General features: G+C 42.0%; 1 protein-coding gene across 3 annotated transcripts in view; it reads right to left on the bottom strand.

The window, feature by feature from the left end:
* The window catches only part of si:dkey-237h12.3 (teneurin-3), a 176310-nt gene that overhangs the window by 29927 nt on the left and 129268 nt on the right, over positions 1 to 17115 (bottom strand). For 2 of the 3 annotated variants that reach the window (XM_027279740.1, XM_019256312.2), the window contains 8 exons: positions 14243 to 14428; positions 11918 to 11938; positions 11413 to 11436; positions 10149 to 10295; positions 9392 to 9602; positions 4277 to 4396; positions 1910 to 2171; positions 766 to 1033 (listed from right to left, as the gene is read on the bottom strand). In XM_027279740.1, coding sequence (XP_027135541.1) covers positions 766 to 1033; positions 1910 to 2171; positions 4277 to 4396; positions 9392 to 9602; positions 10149 to 10295; positions 11413 to 11436; positions 11918 to 11938; positions 14243 to 14428 — 1239 coding nt within the window. The remainder of the gene's footprint in view (positions 1 to 765; positions 1034 to 1909; positions 2172 to 4276; positions 4397 to 9391; positions 9603 to 10148; positions 10296 to 11412; positions 11437 to 11917; positions 11939 to 14242; positions 14429 to 17115) is intronic. The other variant, XM_027279748.1, reaches the window with a different exon arrangement.

Consider the following 17115-nt stretch of genomic DNA (forward strand, 5'->3'; position numbering starts at 1 on the left):
TTTGTGTGTTTTAGCTTGTGTAAATGCAAATAAACGACGACACGAAATAGCGTGCAAAGTGGCATGAATAAAGGCTCAGATGGAGCACATTATAGTAAATATCATAAACGCTGTGATATTTGTGAAGCCAAAAGCTGTGAGTGAGTAAGTGAGTGAGTGAGTGAGCCATTCATCGTCAGGGCTGTGCGGTTATTTTCTCTGTAATGTATAAACCTGAGTGCTCCAAATCCCTCAGCCTCCCCCAGACTTTGAAAAGTTTTTCTGAGAGTGTTACTCAATGCAGTTCTGTAAAAACATGACAATATAAACATACACTACGTGCACCCTAATGCCGTATAATGATGAAGATGACACTTAAATTATCATAATTAGCATATTCCTTTATGTATGATCCAATCAAAAAATCCTATTATTTGTCATTATTTTTTATTGCTGGATTTCTTTCTCAGGCCACTGCCTCATAGGCAATATTTTAGTCACTGCACTGCTGCTGAAATATCATACATGCAAAACAAAGAAGTCAGCAAAAGAGCAGTGGCCTTCAAAAATGCAGCACCGGGGGATTTCAGGATTTCACACCACCTGCTAAATCTTTATTGCACAACAAAAGCAGTCCCTGGCTAAATAATCCTCAATTTTCAAAAAAATAAAATCAATCTTCAAAAGTTCAACCAAGGTTCATTGCCTGAAGGTAGCCGGAGTATCTGACAGTGATCCAGTGCTTACACAACGTCTTCAGTCGGCAGCTTCACAGTGGGTACTCACCCACAGCCTCTGCAAGGCCAAAGACCTTCTGATTGTAGGCGTCTGTTTTATCCCAGATGAAGGTGTATGAGAGGTCGGGAAAAGCAGGGAAAGACTTCTGGAACTGGCGGCCCATGACGGCCACCATCAGGTGGACCTTCATCAGGCCAAACGGGAGACGATCTTGGGTCAGGAGCACCTTGAGGATGGGCTTGTAGCCAGCTGCCCTGGAGCTCAGGTAGACCAGGTTGAGGTCACTGCCTGGTATGGCTACTTGCTCGTGAAGAACCTATGATTTTAATTAGCAGTCAGACTGGTGCCAAGTTCACAGCGTGGGGTATAGACTTAACAGGAGCAACAGGAATGTGCTAGTCTAGTCACAGATACATTTAGCTTGTTGCCCATTTTATGCAGAAATACAAGCCAATCATGTTATATTCTATGCTGTTAAGTCAAATATGAATTTGTGTTGAGCAACTAAAATGTTAAAAAATTACAAAGGTACATAAGCCTTTCTTTGACTCCAAAACTCGACAGACAATTAATGAATTCTTCATTTTTTGACCCAGCACAGATGTAACAAGTTTATGTCTTACTCTCTTTTTATTGTGCAGTCCCAGTCCTGGACTAGATTTCACCTCAGACTGACACTTTGCTCATGTTGAAGCACATTCAAACAAATGAGAGAAACACATCTTTTTTTTTTCCTTTTTTTTCTTCCTTAATCGGTTTTAAACAGCAATAGCTGCAGAGTCACAGTTTGCATTTAGGGATTTTCAACTCTGATTTGAGCCAAATGGATACAAACCAAATCCTGAGGCATGTAACCTCCATGCGATGTGCCCTCCGAATTTATCAGCATTACTGCGAGGCAATTTATGGCTTAGTATTTGGGGAGACGCCTCAATTCAATCAAAGCTCAAAGGCAAACTGAAAGGCAAATCTGACTGTTTAAAATAAGCGAGAGGAGCCGTGGTAAAAAGAAGATAAGGGCATTATCGTTACTCTGTGTTTGTGTATTTTAACAAACATAAAACTACTGCTTGTGATATTGAGATCAAACATGGTTCAAATTATTAAAGTCATTCAAAACCATCAGATATAAGCACAAATTTTGGCCCTGTAATGTGCTCTCACTGGGTCACCTCTGTGACTGCAGTCTCACCTGGGTCTCGGGGATGATGGGACTGTCCTCTGGGGAGGTCTTGTAGAGGGTGGAGAGGGGCGTAGCCAGGATGAGGGGGTTGGGCCTGGCCAGGCCAGTAAGGTAGCAGCTGGGGATGTCGTTCTCTTCCCGTTTCATCACCACAGTGTCCATCACATGGAAAACGTTCCAGGGTAACCACACCGTGCGGTGCAGCATGGGGAACGGGGCGCGCTCATAACATAGCGTCAAAGAAGCACCGCCGTTGGCCAAGAGGTCGAACCTTAACACAATATCATGAGACCAAAAACCATCACTGATTGGAGAAACTGTATTGTTTTCAATAGATCTGTGGACACTTACTACAACTCTGGTTTTCAAAGTTCCCTTTTTGTTATGCTGTCCTTGTGCTCAGTCAAGTAATATAAATGCAGATCTGTTCATAATCAATGTCCAGAAGAACTCAGAAATGAAGGAGATTTCCAAGAAATCACATAAAGAACAATCAAAATAAAATTAACTGAAGTCTTCAAGGAAAACAGTAAACCTGCCTGCTTCTATTGACAATATGTTCTCTGATGTAAATGTTCTTTAGGTTTGTGCCAGACATCCACAAGTGATCTATTCTTGTACATCAGGAACTATTTGCACTGAGCATCATGAATAATAGTCCATTTAAATCTGTTGTGAAAAACAAAAAAATAAATCAGTCATACAAAATAAAAGAGCGAGCTTCTGTTCAGGCACATTCACAAATCTGTTTCAGTGTCGGATCATATTACATTTATGTCCTGCATAAAGGTAATAATGCCTCTCGGCGCACACACACAGAAAAACTGTGGACACGCAGAACTATACAAGGTAAAAGTATGGTAGGAGGACTTTGTATCCTTCCTCTGCGCACATATCCAACGTTCTCTAATATTATGTGGCTTCGACCAAAACGCTTTCAATTGGTAAACAACTAAAAATAGAGACTGTGTCTGCCTCGAGGTTTAATAAAGTAGAATTTCCCTTTAAGCACAAAGAGACACAGTATCAAAGTAAATATTTATTTCAGGACTAAGCCTGATGAAGCCTTTTCAATGGAAGAGAGAACTTTTCCTTATCAAGTGTATTCCCTCTCTACCACTTCCATATATTATTATCATTCACTGAATCTAATTTATGACTCCTGTTTAACCAGGCATGGTGTAAGAAGACACTTTATGGTTGAGGTTTGGTTTGGAGTCTTGGGAGTTTTCTCTGGTGAACTGGTTTTAATTAGTACGACATTACTCAGAGAAAAGTTACTGGTTTGGAAATGAAGGGCGAGTCTTTGAAGTGCTGCTCTATATATTCAGCGAGCGCCACTACCCAGGGGGTCTGTGCGGTGACATCGCGTGCACCCACATACTGCAGATTCAAATGCTTATGCCCGTCTCTCATGCACGCACCCACGCCCCGAATGACACACACACACATGCACGCCAACAGCCAAGCTGTGCAGCTGACCTAAAACAGCTTCCTTCTCAAACTCTCTCCACTTTGGGCAGTGGGGAGCTCACAGCTGCAAGAGGCCAAGCTTTGATGCTGCTGCACCCCCCCCCCCCCCCCCCCCCCCCCCACACCCCACCCTCTTCTTAACACACTGAGCGGATCTGTTGGCTAACCAAGTGTGATTATCCCCAACCATTTATCACGCTCCTTGTCAGAAGAGTTACAGGGCGGAATATCTGAAGAAATCAGCTAATCCTCAGCTATCTGGGGACCCGGGGATTGTGCCTCATAACAACGGCAATACAATTCTCTGCCACTCATAAGCCTTTTATTCCACACTGGCAACACATAAACATAACCCCTATCTGCTGAGTTTGATGAAGGCCTGGTTCACCATCTCTGATGACCATCTGCAAAATGAAGCTCCTACCTGAGGCGACCCCTTCCTGTAAAAATACATGACATACGTTTGTCTTGTATGTATTTTGCACTCCCATTATTAGGAACCCGTCTGCGGTAACAGCAGGAGAAGGTCAGACAGTAATCCCATGTTTTACTACACTGCAGGCAGATTGATTCTACCCTTGCTGATTCAATGCATTTTAAACAGCCTGGTTCAAAATGGCCTCCACCACTGTGACATTTGCATGAAGAATTGTTCTAGGGCACAATGTGCTGCTGTTTCAATTTGTTTTGAGCGCTTTTTGGATAACTGCCAGGACGACTCTTCCACTGTTGGACAGCTTTCTCTGCAATTTTTCCCCCGTGCTGGTCTCGGGACGGCAGCCCGTGCCACAAATAAATGGGTTCAAAGGTTGTAAATCAGTGTTGATAAATGCACACGGATTTCTGTGTGTCCCTGCATGCTGCAGCGACTGATGCGTGTGTGCGCAGAGACTCTCCCCTTACATGCCGTCTTGCCGCGTGATGGTGTAGCCGTACTCCGGGTAGTGCAGAAAAGACACGTTGACTCCAATCAGCGGCGTCCCGTCTCCCGTGAGGACCTGACCTCGGATGACTGACGCCAGGCTGTGTGGGCAAACAAACACACACACAAAAAAAGGGCTGAGTAAACAAACAAACAATGCCAGCCGGCGGCAACACACGGCCACGGCGTCAACGCTTCGAACAACTGTCATCTCTTTGCCAGCGGCACCGGCAGGGAGATATGATTTACTGACCGTTAGGAACACGCACATGTCAGTGGCTGTTATTCATGGAAATACCACCTTGCAGAGCACCTCCTTGTCTCCGTTTACTGTTTTTAAAAGCCCATAATTCAGTGGCATGTCTTTTTTTTTTTTTTCCAGACGTTGAGGACTGAGACTTTGCAGCATCTTGCACATGTGTTGCAGCATTTACAGTATATTCCACGAGGACACAGAAAGAAAATGCGATTTTCTTTCTCACACTTAATACTTTTCATAAATATAAGGTTAGAGACGGAGAGACACAAGCTGAGACATACAAAGCCAAGTGTAGCTCTTAGGGCAATTCAATTTGTGAGGCCAACACAGAAAACAGTGGGTGTCCAAAGCTATGAGTGGAAAATACACAGAACATTATCAAGCGACAGGACTCACAGTCAAATTATCAGTCTACTAAGTAAAGTCAACTTAGTAAATGAAGTGTAGAACACGCCCAGCAGTAGGCTTCTCAAATGTGATCCACAAGTGAAATATTCACAGTATTGTTAACACCCTGACCTCACTGAATTAAGAAGTTCCCCCCTAAAACGTTTTTTCAAGAGAGTGCGATCCAAGCATGATTATTCTTGCAAGCACTTATGCTTCCAAAAAGAGCTTATTGTCAGTGTCATACCCGAGTCTTACGCTCGCTAGTGTGATAAATGTCTGTGGTAATACTTGTGATGAAAGATAATAAATCAACAAGAATTGTGTTAGAACGAGCTCTTTTACAGATATCCCCCTTGATGTGAAAAGTTGCAAAGCTCCATGGCTGACATGTCAAAGAGGCACTTTTATAGGAATTGAGAACAATAAAATGTAACACCGGAGGCGAGCTGTCACAAAGACGAACGAAAAATTGCAACGCGGTTTGAAAAGAAAAGCCAAATGCCACAATACAAAAGAATCGCCACAGCAATTTAGAAAGGTGATTTCGTAAACAGCGCAGATTTGAAAAGAAATCAAAATTTGAATGCAAAAAAGAAAAAGAAAAAAAATGTTCCATGTTTTTGTTTGTCTCCAAAGGGAAAATAAAAGTAAAAGTAGAGAGGTTTTGTGAACAAAGAGCCTGTCCACCACCAGCCTTTTGACGTAAATACACACCTGGTGGCTGCCTTATATAACCCACCTCCTACTGCTGGCCAAAGAGAAGTGCCACCGGAGCAGGTGGGGGGTTAAATGCTTCACTTAAGGGCACCTATGGTTGGCAGTCCAGCATGGGATAACATTACTCATTCACTTTGCCCAACCAGATTTTCCCTGCTGGTAAATGGATTTGCTTCTGGTCAAAAGGCTCTCCACCTCCTGCATTCCCCTCCCCTGCGTTCACCTTAAAAAAGAAATCTGTATTTTCTTTGGCACTTTTGCTTCATAAATCACAGACATGGAAGGTTCATACATGATTAAAGCCTCAGATATACTCTGCGATTATTCAACATGACTGCAGGGCCTTCAAGTGAAACTTGCCCAACACTGCTTCTCGTTGGTATATTCTTAAGTGTGAAGTAATTTGTTAAGTCAGTCCTTTGTTTGAAGGTAAGAAGGGGAGACAATGCAATATTTCTCCATCAACATTTAATCATCCCCTACTTCGGAACCATAGAGCAGAATTTTAAGTGCTTCCTCTGTATTTGTCACTACTGGGCAAAAAATGTCTCATTTTGCCACTTTATCTCCGGGTCATTACGTATATGAGACAAAGATGATCAACAGCTTTAGCCTCTCTTATTTCCCTCCCGCTCCACGCCTGGCACAACCATCTCCCATCCTTTATTTACCGGCTCAGAGAACAAGGCCACTTAAGAGCCCCGGCGAAGGTTCACTCTTTCTTCCCTGTGTCTCTATTAATCTTTTGAGAGGCAGACGGATGCTGCGAGAGCCGAAACCCCGAACAAACGCAGAGTCACACCACCTGCTGAAACCCCAGAAATGAATCATATATTTCATGCATTCTTATCTGTCATTGTCTCACACTGGCTGTAGAAAAACACCATCTGAAAACCCAATGGGAGACTTGTGTGGGGACATGTGATATGGCTGGTGGACTAGTGGGGGGGAAAGAGAAAAAAAAAACACACTAAACCACAACACATGTTTTATTCTCTGTGCTATACAGGGGACAAGTTTACTGCCGGGTTCTGAAACCTGACCACACACTGAAATATGCTCCTTCTTTCTTGGTTTACACAATGGCTTCTTAAAAAAAACCAACGGAAAGAAGTGACCTCTAACTGTTTCCCCCCTCTCTGTACCGCTAGACATCAGATACTCGTCGGGTCGTCGCAACAGTCAGCGCTGCTGTTGGAAGTCTTGATGTTGTTCTGGCATTGTTCCAGCACTTCAGAGACTTTCTTTTATAATGTATACACTGCAACGGTTGTCAATAAATTATTCACCCTATAACCTCAAATGATTGTTTGAAAAATATGAGTCTCCAAACAAACACTGCCACTACTAAATTTGACTTCATTATGCAAATGTTAAAAAAAAAAGAAAAATCATCTATGCAGTGTTCACAAGATACAGTAAAAAAAAAGGTAATTAATTTTCAAATTTAGTGGTATGCATGTTTGCAGAGCCCCTAAAATGCACCATGACGACGACTATTAAACTAACTTCTACAGGGAGATAAAAAGGCAAATGAGTATTTTGAGCAAGAGAGCTAATGCCACTGCCAGACACGAAATCGACAGTAAGCTGAAGACAATGAGGACGAGGATTACCGAGAACTCGGCTGAGAAGAAGGGAGGGGTGTGGGTAGAGGAACTGCCTCATTCTATATTTTCAGTAAAGCATGCTATTTACATAAGGATTACTTTAAAACTATTGGAGGAAATATTCCCAAAGCCTTCTGCACACAGTTGGAAATCATTTTCCTCTCCATCAGTCACAAAACAAACTCTAGTCATGATTCTGAACAGATATGGAAGTGGACCGAGGTTTGGTGAAAAATAGAACTCACTCTGTCAGTTTGCACATAACTGTAGCCCAGTAGCTCTTTCACTGGGCGAAGTATTGTGGTTCTTTATATCAAACTTTTTTTTCCATCTATGTGGAACTAACGCGGAACTCTTGTAAGAAGTTGAAGAAAACGTGTAGTTACATTACAAAGGATTCAGGATGAATAAAAATACCCAACACCAGAGCACACATTTCATTCATCAATGTCAAAATGTCTATAAAAGATTTAAAGACTCCGTCTCCACTCTGTAGGTAGCTGCATATGCAAAGGAGAACAAACTAAAAGCCTACAGCCAGGCCAGCAGCTATGTGAGGACGTCCTGAGACATATCAGTACTTTGATGACAGAATGACGACGTTCGCAATCATATATTTAGTTTGTAGCATGCTAACAACAACTTGATGCCGATGGGGATGTACTGATGATGGAGCAAGATGGAAAGTTAAGTGATCACAGAAATTATTAAATTTCATCATGAATGTCATGGAATGTACCACATCCCACGGCATCCATAAATCATCAATAGAATAATACTGAAAACTGTCAACCTGCTGGTGACGCTAGAGGTAAAGTCAGGAGGATTCATCCACTGAGGACGATCCAGATTTAGATATCTGGATAGTCTGGATCATTAACTGTGCATGAACATGGATCAAATGGCAGCTCCGTGAAAATGGACCCAAAACATCACAATTGTTCCCTGGTGGCTGGCTGTGGTATAGGTCATAAACCCCCGCCGCTACAATGTACGATGACAGCACGATTGACAGCTGAGGCCTAGTCACGATCAAGTCGGTCGGGTGCATACTGTGGATCTTGACCGCACCAACCCCGATCATTATTCTTGCTTCATGTGATATCACCAGTGCAAGATAGCAGCAGCCATATCCAGCATATTTTGGCTTTATTTCTGTACAGTGGAAGGAAGGGGAGATAGGTCAGCCAACTTGATATGCTGTCCATGGTCCGGACAAAATATCCACATTGCCATCTATTGATCCATGGAGCTAAAAAGTAACATTACTAAAACACTTCACAGTCCTCTACCTCTACTGTTCCAACAAAACAAAAATACTGCAGCGCTTTTTTGGAACTGTGAAACTAAAGAAGACACTTAAAACTGCTAAGTGGAAAATGTATCAAAATGAGAATTACATAATATCAACAGTGGGTGTCTTTGCTATAAATGTTGCTCCCAGTAATACGTACAAAACAAAAATACATTTACCCTTATTTGATGTGAAAAGTGCAGAATACCATTAACTTGTTGGCTCTTTGCATGCTGTCTGTGATGGGACCGATTTAATGTGGTTTTCTGTTTGATATTTCCCTGAAAGGGTTTTTTTTTCTTTTTTCTTTTCTAGAACCCGTTTTCAAAGAGAAGACTATTTGAGTGCACGAGTCTTAGATATTCAAATATAGTGTGTGATGGGCTGCCTGCTGATGATCAAAAAAAAAAAAAAAAAAAAAAGAAGGTTCTGATAAAAGATATACATTAATGTGCTCTGAAAATGGACTCTTCAGTAAAAATGTTTGCTGTGCTTTCCAATTTGGAAAACCACAAAGTCTTGTTATCTTGGTACAAGAAACCTAATCCTTGTGTGTTCAAATCATGAGGGACGTGTTGAGCGAAGAACCAGCTCACTCTTCAGCTACTTAGTCTTGACTGGTAAAAGACATAAACGCTTGTGGCAGCGACACCACTGTAAACACACTTGTCACTGTGGCTGCAAAGACAAAGAGACGTGGGATTCTTTGACGTTTTGGAGCGCACTGCACAAACACAGGTGTCTCTCCCAACTGGTAATGAGACACCAAACAGCTAACGTGATCCAAATAATTAAAGCGCTGTCAGTAATTCATTAAGCCGCTTACCTGCTGTTGAATGCGTTATCCCAGGGTATCACGTGACTGCCGCTGGGGCCGATCAAAAAACTGACGCGGTCGTAAAAGCCCTTGGACGTGGGCTGCGTGGCTGAACCCTGGCCGGCGATGGCAGCGGGGTCAGGCGAGCCACGACAGTAGGTCTGACCCTGGCAGGAGATTTGAGTGCAGCAGTCTGGATCCATGCAGTCGATGAGCCCATCTGGAAAACAGGAGGGACAGTCGAGACAGGGAGGGAAAAGCTTTGTTGACCTGGATTGCATTAGGAAACGTCTCCATTCTTTTGTTGAGCTCTGGGTGCACACAGATGACTTTTAACGTCAACTTAAGTTCATTAAAGCGACAGCAGAGATCCAGAGCTGACATGAAAGTATGAACTATTTCAAAGTATGTCACCTAATATGAACCTCAAAAGTTCTGGGCTCGTTGATCAGGCTAAGAAGTGGTTTATTATCTTCACAGTGTTAATATAAAGTCTCGACTACTTTTTATAATTGATCTACTGTATGTTTTAAAAGATGCTGCTTAACAATCTGCTCCGCGACAACATTTGCATGTTCCTTCAAGTGATGTTTTATGTATGATTGATTTGTTTTGTTTGTTTGCACTGTCACCGAGGAGCCACATCAAAGCCAATTTGGCTGTCTTGCACAATGAGAGGTGCACACACACACACACACACACACACACACACACATCAGCTGAACGCTAAAAGTCTATTTGCATGGGGGCATTCGCCTCTTCATACCTCCCTCGTTATCCTTGCCATCAGAGCAGAGCGTTTCGGTCGCTACATCGCATCCCAGCCCTCTCCATCCTGACTGGCAGATGCAGTGCCAGACGTTCTGATCGAGGACGCACCTCCCGTTGTTGTTGCACAGCCCGGGGCAGCCGTCTGTCAACACATCATGTACGTGTCAAAAAAGCCGTGCGACTCAGAGCAAGGAAATCAGGAGGAGAGGGGGAGGAGGGGGGGTGGACAAGAGCGGAGGGGGGCATTTAAAGTGGACAGGGGGCAGAGGAGGGACAAAAAATGATAGGAGACAGTATTGAGTGAACATACAGTACGATACACCTCTGACAGGACTCGGGATGTGGGGGAGGGTGTGAGGAGTTGCTGTCGTTTCACATGAGTTTCAGGAGGTGTGTACAGCCATGCTGGAGTGAAACGTATGGGATCAGAGAGGGGGGAACCCGCTGAGCTGTTTACTTACTGTTAAAAGGCCAATGACAGGAACTGTGAATGCTTGTTGAGTCAAATCCTCAGGGCAAATGCACTTGTGTTTGTTCTTAAACCAAAAAAAAAAAAGTTTGAATGACTCCTTAGAAGTCGAGGTGACATATTTTGGATGCTTTATTTCCCATAGTCTGGTCTCAAATCAGGGACACCTTAGAACCGGATTCACTTCTTTTGGAATGAAGATTTAAAAGATTATTTCTCAGGTGGAAGTTTCGCAAGATTTCTCAATTAAGAGGCTGCAAATCACTGGCTGTGTTAAAGGTTCACTGCCTAAAAAGAATTAGAAGTAGGAATATCCCGCTGCAGATGTTAGAAACACTCATGTGAAGTAACAGGAACGTCAAAGGGAAAGGGAGGTAGATATGTAAATAGGGGAGGGGGAGTGTGGGACGAAGGGCGAGGATCTAGAGTCTCTACATATACAGAAAACAGAGCATTTGCTGCCAGATCGCATTCCTTCTAGTGGAGGGTGAAGACAGGGAGCCGAAAACATGACTAAACCACACCAGTTTTGGGCGTTTAATCTGGCAGACACAGGGAATTAAGACAGGGGAGGAGGGGGGTGGGGGGAAGAAGGGACCGTGGAGTCTGTGTGAGACTGGTTAAGACGGACAAGAGATGAGGGGACATATCGGGGGGAGCAGGATCACAGCAGAAACATTATGATCGACTCGGACATAGAACAGGTGTATATACGCCGTGCTAGGGAAGACAGAGAGCAGGGAGGGATTGTTCGTGACAATCTCCCTTGGGGGGTAGTGGTTCAATTTACCTTTATATCCTATCTTGACTGCTCCTATTACACAACCGAGGAAAGGGAAACATTTGGAAAAGAAAATTACTTATCTCTGTGGTGGCAGAGAGCTAAGACTGACAAACACATTGTAACTTTCAGGGAGCAAAAAAAAAAAAAAAAAAAAAGTGTAAAGCTGATGTACCTGCCAACTTAGACTTTAAATATTTGGAAAAGAAATTTTGCAGATAGGTTTTTTTCCCCAAGATTACTGTTGTCTTCGCCACGTTTTAGCTCCTGCTCTAATTTCATTCTCTAGACTGTGCGCGTAAATCACAGCCGCTATGTGATTGACCTGAATAGCTAGTACTAAGCATGAGTGACAGGATATGATTGGAAACTTCGAAGCTCACCCATTTCTTTTTTAAACAGAGTTCACTTTTTCTTAAACAAAATAAAAGTGCTGCAGTAGAAGAAAAAAAAAACATTTTGCATGAAGGGTATAATTTTCAAGCAAAGTGAAAAGTGTGTTTGTTTTTTTTACCTGATACTCTGGAATCCAGGGCTATATATGTGTGCCAAGAGGGAGTTGGAGAGAGACAGATAGGTACGTAGGTAGACAGGCATACAGACATAAAATAGAAAAGAGAATGTATATAAGTAGAAGTTAGGCAGAGAAATGCAAATAGAAGAAAAACAAGTAACAAAAATTGGTGTGTGACAGACAAAAGAGACAGAAGTTGCAGATTTAGAGGAGTAGTTTAGCTGCAGCGAGAGAAAACTCCAGTATTTGACAACCTTTAAGAGGGTAGATATTAATGAAAGCAGCAGTGATTAATCAGAATTGTAAATGCTCCCATGGTCAAAATCACCACATTTTACTGTTAGATGGGGATCACTGTATAATTATGTGCATAGGAAAGGAACATACATGAATTCAGCGTCTTAGGCTCGGTAAAATATTCATTGTTAACACTCTCCATCTGCTTTGTCTCGCCAAAGCAAGACAGGCTAACACAAAGAACACACTGTTTCTCTTGATATCTCGGTGTTATAACACTCTTTGTTTTCAGACTTTTTGAGCCAGTTTCTGCATCGAAACACTTTACTGTCTTTACTTGTCATGAGGTACGTAGTCTCACTCTCAGTCTAATATGAACGCATCATAAAGCAGCACACTAAACTTCTCTCTTTTTTTTTCTTCTCTTTTCAATTTTGCCGTCATCTCCACTCCAGTGATTTCAACAACTGCGCGCCAATGAAGCGGCAGTATACTAAGGCGAATCAAAAACACCTTAGTGGTAAACTGCATTGCTGAGAAAACAGTGACAATGGGTTAAGTCTTGCATATAAAACAGGATCTAGATGCTTGTGACTAAAGAATGGCCGAGGAAGTCCTCTATTCAGGCTCTGGCCATGTAATGTGATTAAAAGGCGCTTTGTGCAAATGGCAGTTATTCAGCATTTGAAAGACAAAATAAGCTTCCCCGTTCTCTAAGAAAAGGTAACGCACTGCTTATTCATCCCCACTGCATCCAAAGCAAGGAGTTACTTTCCAGACCGGAGCCTTAAACCAGAGGAAAGAAAAAGAAAATGGATGGTGCACAGTCTGCCCTGAGGAGGGAAAGATTAATAAGATCAGGAATGTGACCCCTCCAACAACTCCCTCACTGCAATCTCCTTTTACCCCCAGAAATGGAGCCGCGCTGTGGACCTGGGATTGCTGATGAGAGAACTTGTAAATACATAATTAGGGTTCAATAGTTTGGAGGGCCATATCTTTGTTTCGCAGGGAATATGTCGTCATCAAGAGGTTGGAAATGACACTTGGGGGAATGCTGTTAGACGCGGCGTGTCAGGGTTTAACTACAGGACCTTTGACAGGGGGTAAGATGTCGAGGAAGTTTGAGTTAAAGGTCAATAGGAAATGACATCTCAGAACTCATTATCCTCATTAATGCCAGGTGAAGCACTGCCATTTCAGAAAAATGATATTCCAAAGAGGCCTACCCATGGCTTTTCGGCTCCCTAAATACCTGCCCTTGACTCGCTAATACAGGAGCATCACTTGAGCAGTCTAAAAGGTGAAATATCTAAATGGATGGTGGGAACATTACAAAGTTGACGTGAGGTTTTGCAAAAGCAAAGACATTTTTAAATGACAGAGGAAAAGTGAATGATAGCTGGCCAGAGAAAAGACTATGGGACGTTTTTTCATCTCATTTTTATGGTAGAAACATTTAACAGTTTAATTTAAAAAAGATAACATTTGCAACATTTTTATCTATATACATTTTGTTTGTGTAGATTCTCTATAATGTCAATACTCGGTTTATTCTAACTGAACAGCAGCAGCACAGAAAAACTGAACTGTTAATATATTTAGTAAGAATTATCATCACTCATATGTAAGTAAAATCAGCAATACAACAACCTAAATATACTTGATTACAAGTACCTCAAAATTATACAGTACTTGTAAATTCTCTCAGTTACTTTCCACAAATGACTGTGGCTGACCAATATTCAGTAAGAATGAAAAATCCAAGGACGAAGCTCTTGGCCACAATGTTTGATTCAGTGAGTTTTAAAAATTGAACAGCAAGAAACACAAGAGTTCACTCCTAAACACGGAAAATATCACCCAAAAGTACTCATCACTAGTGTGGCATGCAAAGGTACTTGTTCGGAGTACGTAGGCGGCAACAGGAGTGTGTCGTGATCTGCTTGAAACTGCTCGGAAAACGCTGACATTCACACTCCAATGTTGCCCTTTTAAGTCTGCCCATAAATGAATTTCCTCTGTAGTTTGTGTCCTTCTGTCAAGTGTGTGTACGTGGAGTGTACTGTTTGTGTCACTGTGGCTCACCGATGGTGCAGTGTTCCCCCGTCCAGCCCTGGTGGCAGTCACACTTGCCCTCTCGGCAGACACCGTGGTCAATGCAGCGTGGGTGACAGTCCCTCTGCTCACATTCTGGTCCAGTCCAGCCTTCCTCGCACTGACACACACCACTGATGCACGAGCCGTGGGGACCACAGTCCACCACGCACACCTCTGTCATGAAGGAAAAAATCCATGGAGACATGTAGCTTCTGTTCAGTGAAAAGTGCATTTTTGTATTCTGTGTAGATGCATGTGTGACGGCTGAAAAATGCTCTGAAGCGTAGGGTCCATCGGTTAAAGTGGGCCAATAAGTTGAACTGTAAACAAGACATGTTTTCAACACTGTTCCTCAAGAATTTATTATTAAATAAATCCTAAAACGGTTTAGACTGTGTTTAAAATTTGTGTTAATATTTCATCTAAAGAGACTTTTACTGTCATCTATTAAAGCATTGTTTTACATGAGAAAATATCTGGATTTACTGCTTCCTCTTGCTTTATGGATACCAATATACTTGTCATGGGCACAATTCTTTTTTAAATGTGTGAAAATCAGGACACATGGTTGACACATCACGTCAGAGCACTGAAACAGACATCCCAAATCAACTTTTATTTGGCTGCCATTTTGCCAAAATACACAATGAATAGCTGAGAAAGAGGGGGGTAAAAAAAAGGATAAATCTTCCTCTAAAAAGTATGAAATTAATCTTGATATATAGTGTTATTACTTTTATGGGCTCAAGTGATAATAAAGTCCCTTAGATTCTGTACCGTGCTTGACATTTAATCTGTAAACCACATTATCCTCAGCGCGCCACATCAACACAGCACTGTCAGCCTGCATGCATTTAAAATTTAAACCAATCAAACGTAATGAGTGCATGTTGGAAGGCACATTGAGGAGATAAAACTTTAAAGGAAACATCAAGGAGGAACACTTTGTGCATTGTTATGTGTCCTTTATGATGGCGGAGCGGATTATATCAGAGTCACTTACATCTTTTTTTATGTCGATTTACTCAGCAACAACATCTGTAATGGCTTTAATTGGCTTATTAACAAATGAGTGCAATCTGTGTAACGACTACTTTTCGCCATCTGAAACGGCATCAAAGCTCATCACAAAATATATTAGTATTGTTATTGTTGTATTGTTGTTAGTACTGAATAATTACAGTGGAATAATAGTAAATACATTTTCGCCACCCACATGCGAGCCAGACAGACACAGCTTGTTATTGTCATTTTTGTGTCTGCAGTTACTTTCGCTCATCTTCATCAAAGAAGTAATTCACAGGCTATTTTATTTCTCCGTGAGTGCAGGTGCTGTAAAATAAATCAAACCCTCTCAACGCTAAAAAAAAAAAAAAAAAGTCTAAAGTCAGCACACAAGAACAGTAAAGCACAACAATTACTTTGCATCTAAACCTACAACAACAACCGCTCTTCAGATTTTACATATTCTGCAAACTCATTTGCATGAAGAATTGGCAAGCTGAGGCGAGGGTTATGGATTTACTGTAAGCAGGTTCTTAAGTCTGGTCTCAGAGATGTTAAATCAACATGTTCTCTACGAGCACGGTGCATCGGAAACAGCAGAGCAGCTGTTATGAATCTATGTTATCTTCCCCTAAAATTAAAGGCAAAAGATTTGAAACCACGGGTGGTGAGTTAGTCAGGCTGCTCTTGTGAGAGAATAAGAAATGTTCATTTAGCGAAACCAAAAGCTTCGATCAAAGCTTTCGAACAGAAGAGCCATAAAGCTTTCCGCTTGTGACAACATCCGTCAGTGTGCTAGAGGAAAGTAGCTCAAGTATGTCCTCAAATTTTAAGTGACTAGATGCTCCCGGAAATCTATATAGACTCATAACTGAAAAGTTTGAGACTTTTTAAAAACTTGCTATAGGCTGCTGGAAAAGCAAATTAACCAAAAGACATAATTCTGCCGCTTAAAATGTAACAAGTCATGGATTAAATATTGAGTCATTTTCTTTATGTATTTTTTCTACTTTTAAAGCCAATCTATCCTCACTGCTTTACCCACAATCCTCTTTACTGAGGCTCTTTTAGCCGTCTGTTTCCAGCTCTCTGAATGGAGTTTTTCTTCGATTGAGAGACCTTGGATGGTTCTGATTAAGTCAAGCCGACACTGTAGAATATTAAGCATGCTCTCTGGAGGGGAGTCATTTGATTCCAACGGGATACCTCCTTCCCATAGAATCTATGCAATCAATTTTTCATTAGCGCAAAAGTGTTTATCTGCCTTTAACATGCCCCTGACTCGAGCTGGATAGGGGTTGTGGGCGGTCGATCCATGCTACTTGCTTGTTAATTAAAGTTTATTTAATTGAAGAAGAATCGCAGCATTAATTAAGAAGGAATCCTTCACCCCACCCAGGTGGGTACACTCCCCCAACTTTTGGACTGCGCCAGAAACACTTCCATTTTCTTTTCTTTCACCATGTCCCTTTTTTTCTTTCACCATGTCCCTTTAGGGGCTCCGTATGAAGGGGCCAAAAAAAAAAAAAAAAAACTTTCTTCTCGAGCTGACTGAAGCGGGTGCATGCTGCTTTAAAAGGTCTGAATGCCCATCTATCATGTCAAACGCACCATCCAGCCTCTTTTAACATTTAAATTTCAGCTGAATTTCAGCCAAGAGAAACACAACGGGCACTAAACACCGACACAAACAAACTGCAACTTCTGCTTTTAATTGTTTGACTTGGTATAGCTATTATGTTCCTCTCTCGGTCCAACACACAGAGAATGAATCTACTCTGAGGGGGGAAACAGCGCATAAATCACCTGAACCTCACGCGCTGATAACAGATGGGAGGGGCCAGCCTTTGAACTAA

Source organism: Larimichthys crocea, chromosome I, assembly GCF_000972845.2.
Source record: "Larimichthys crocea isolate SSNF chromosome I, L_crocea_2.0, whole genome shotgun sequence".
NCBI lineage: Eukaryota > Metazoa > Chordata > Actinopteri > Sciaenidae > Larimichthys > Larimichthys crocea.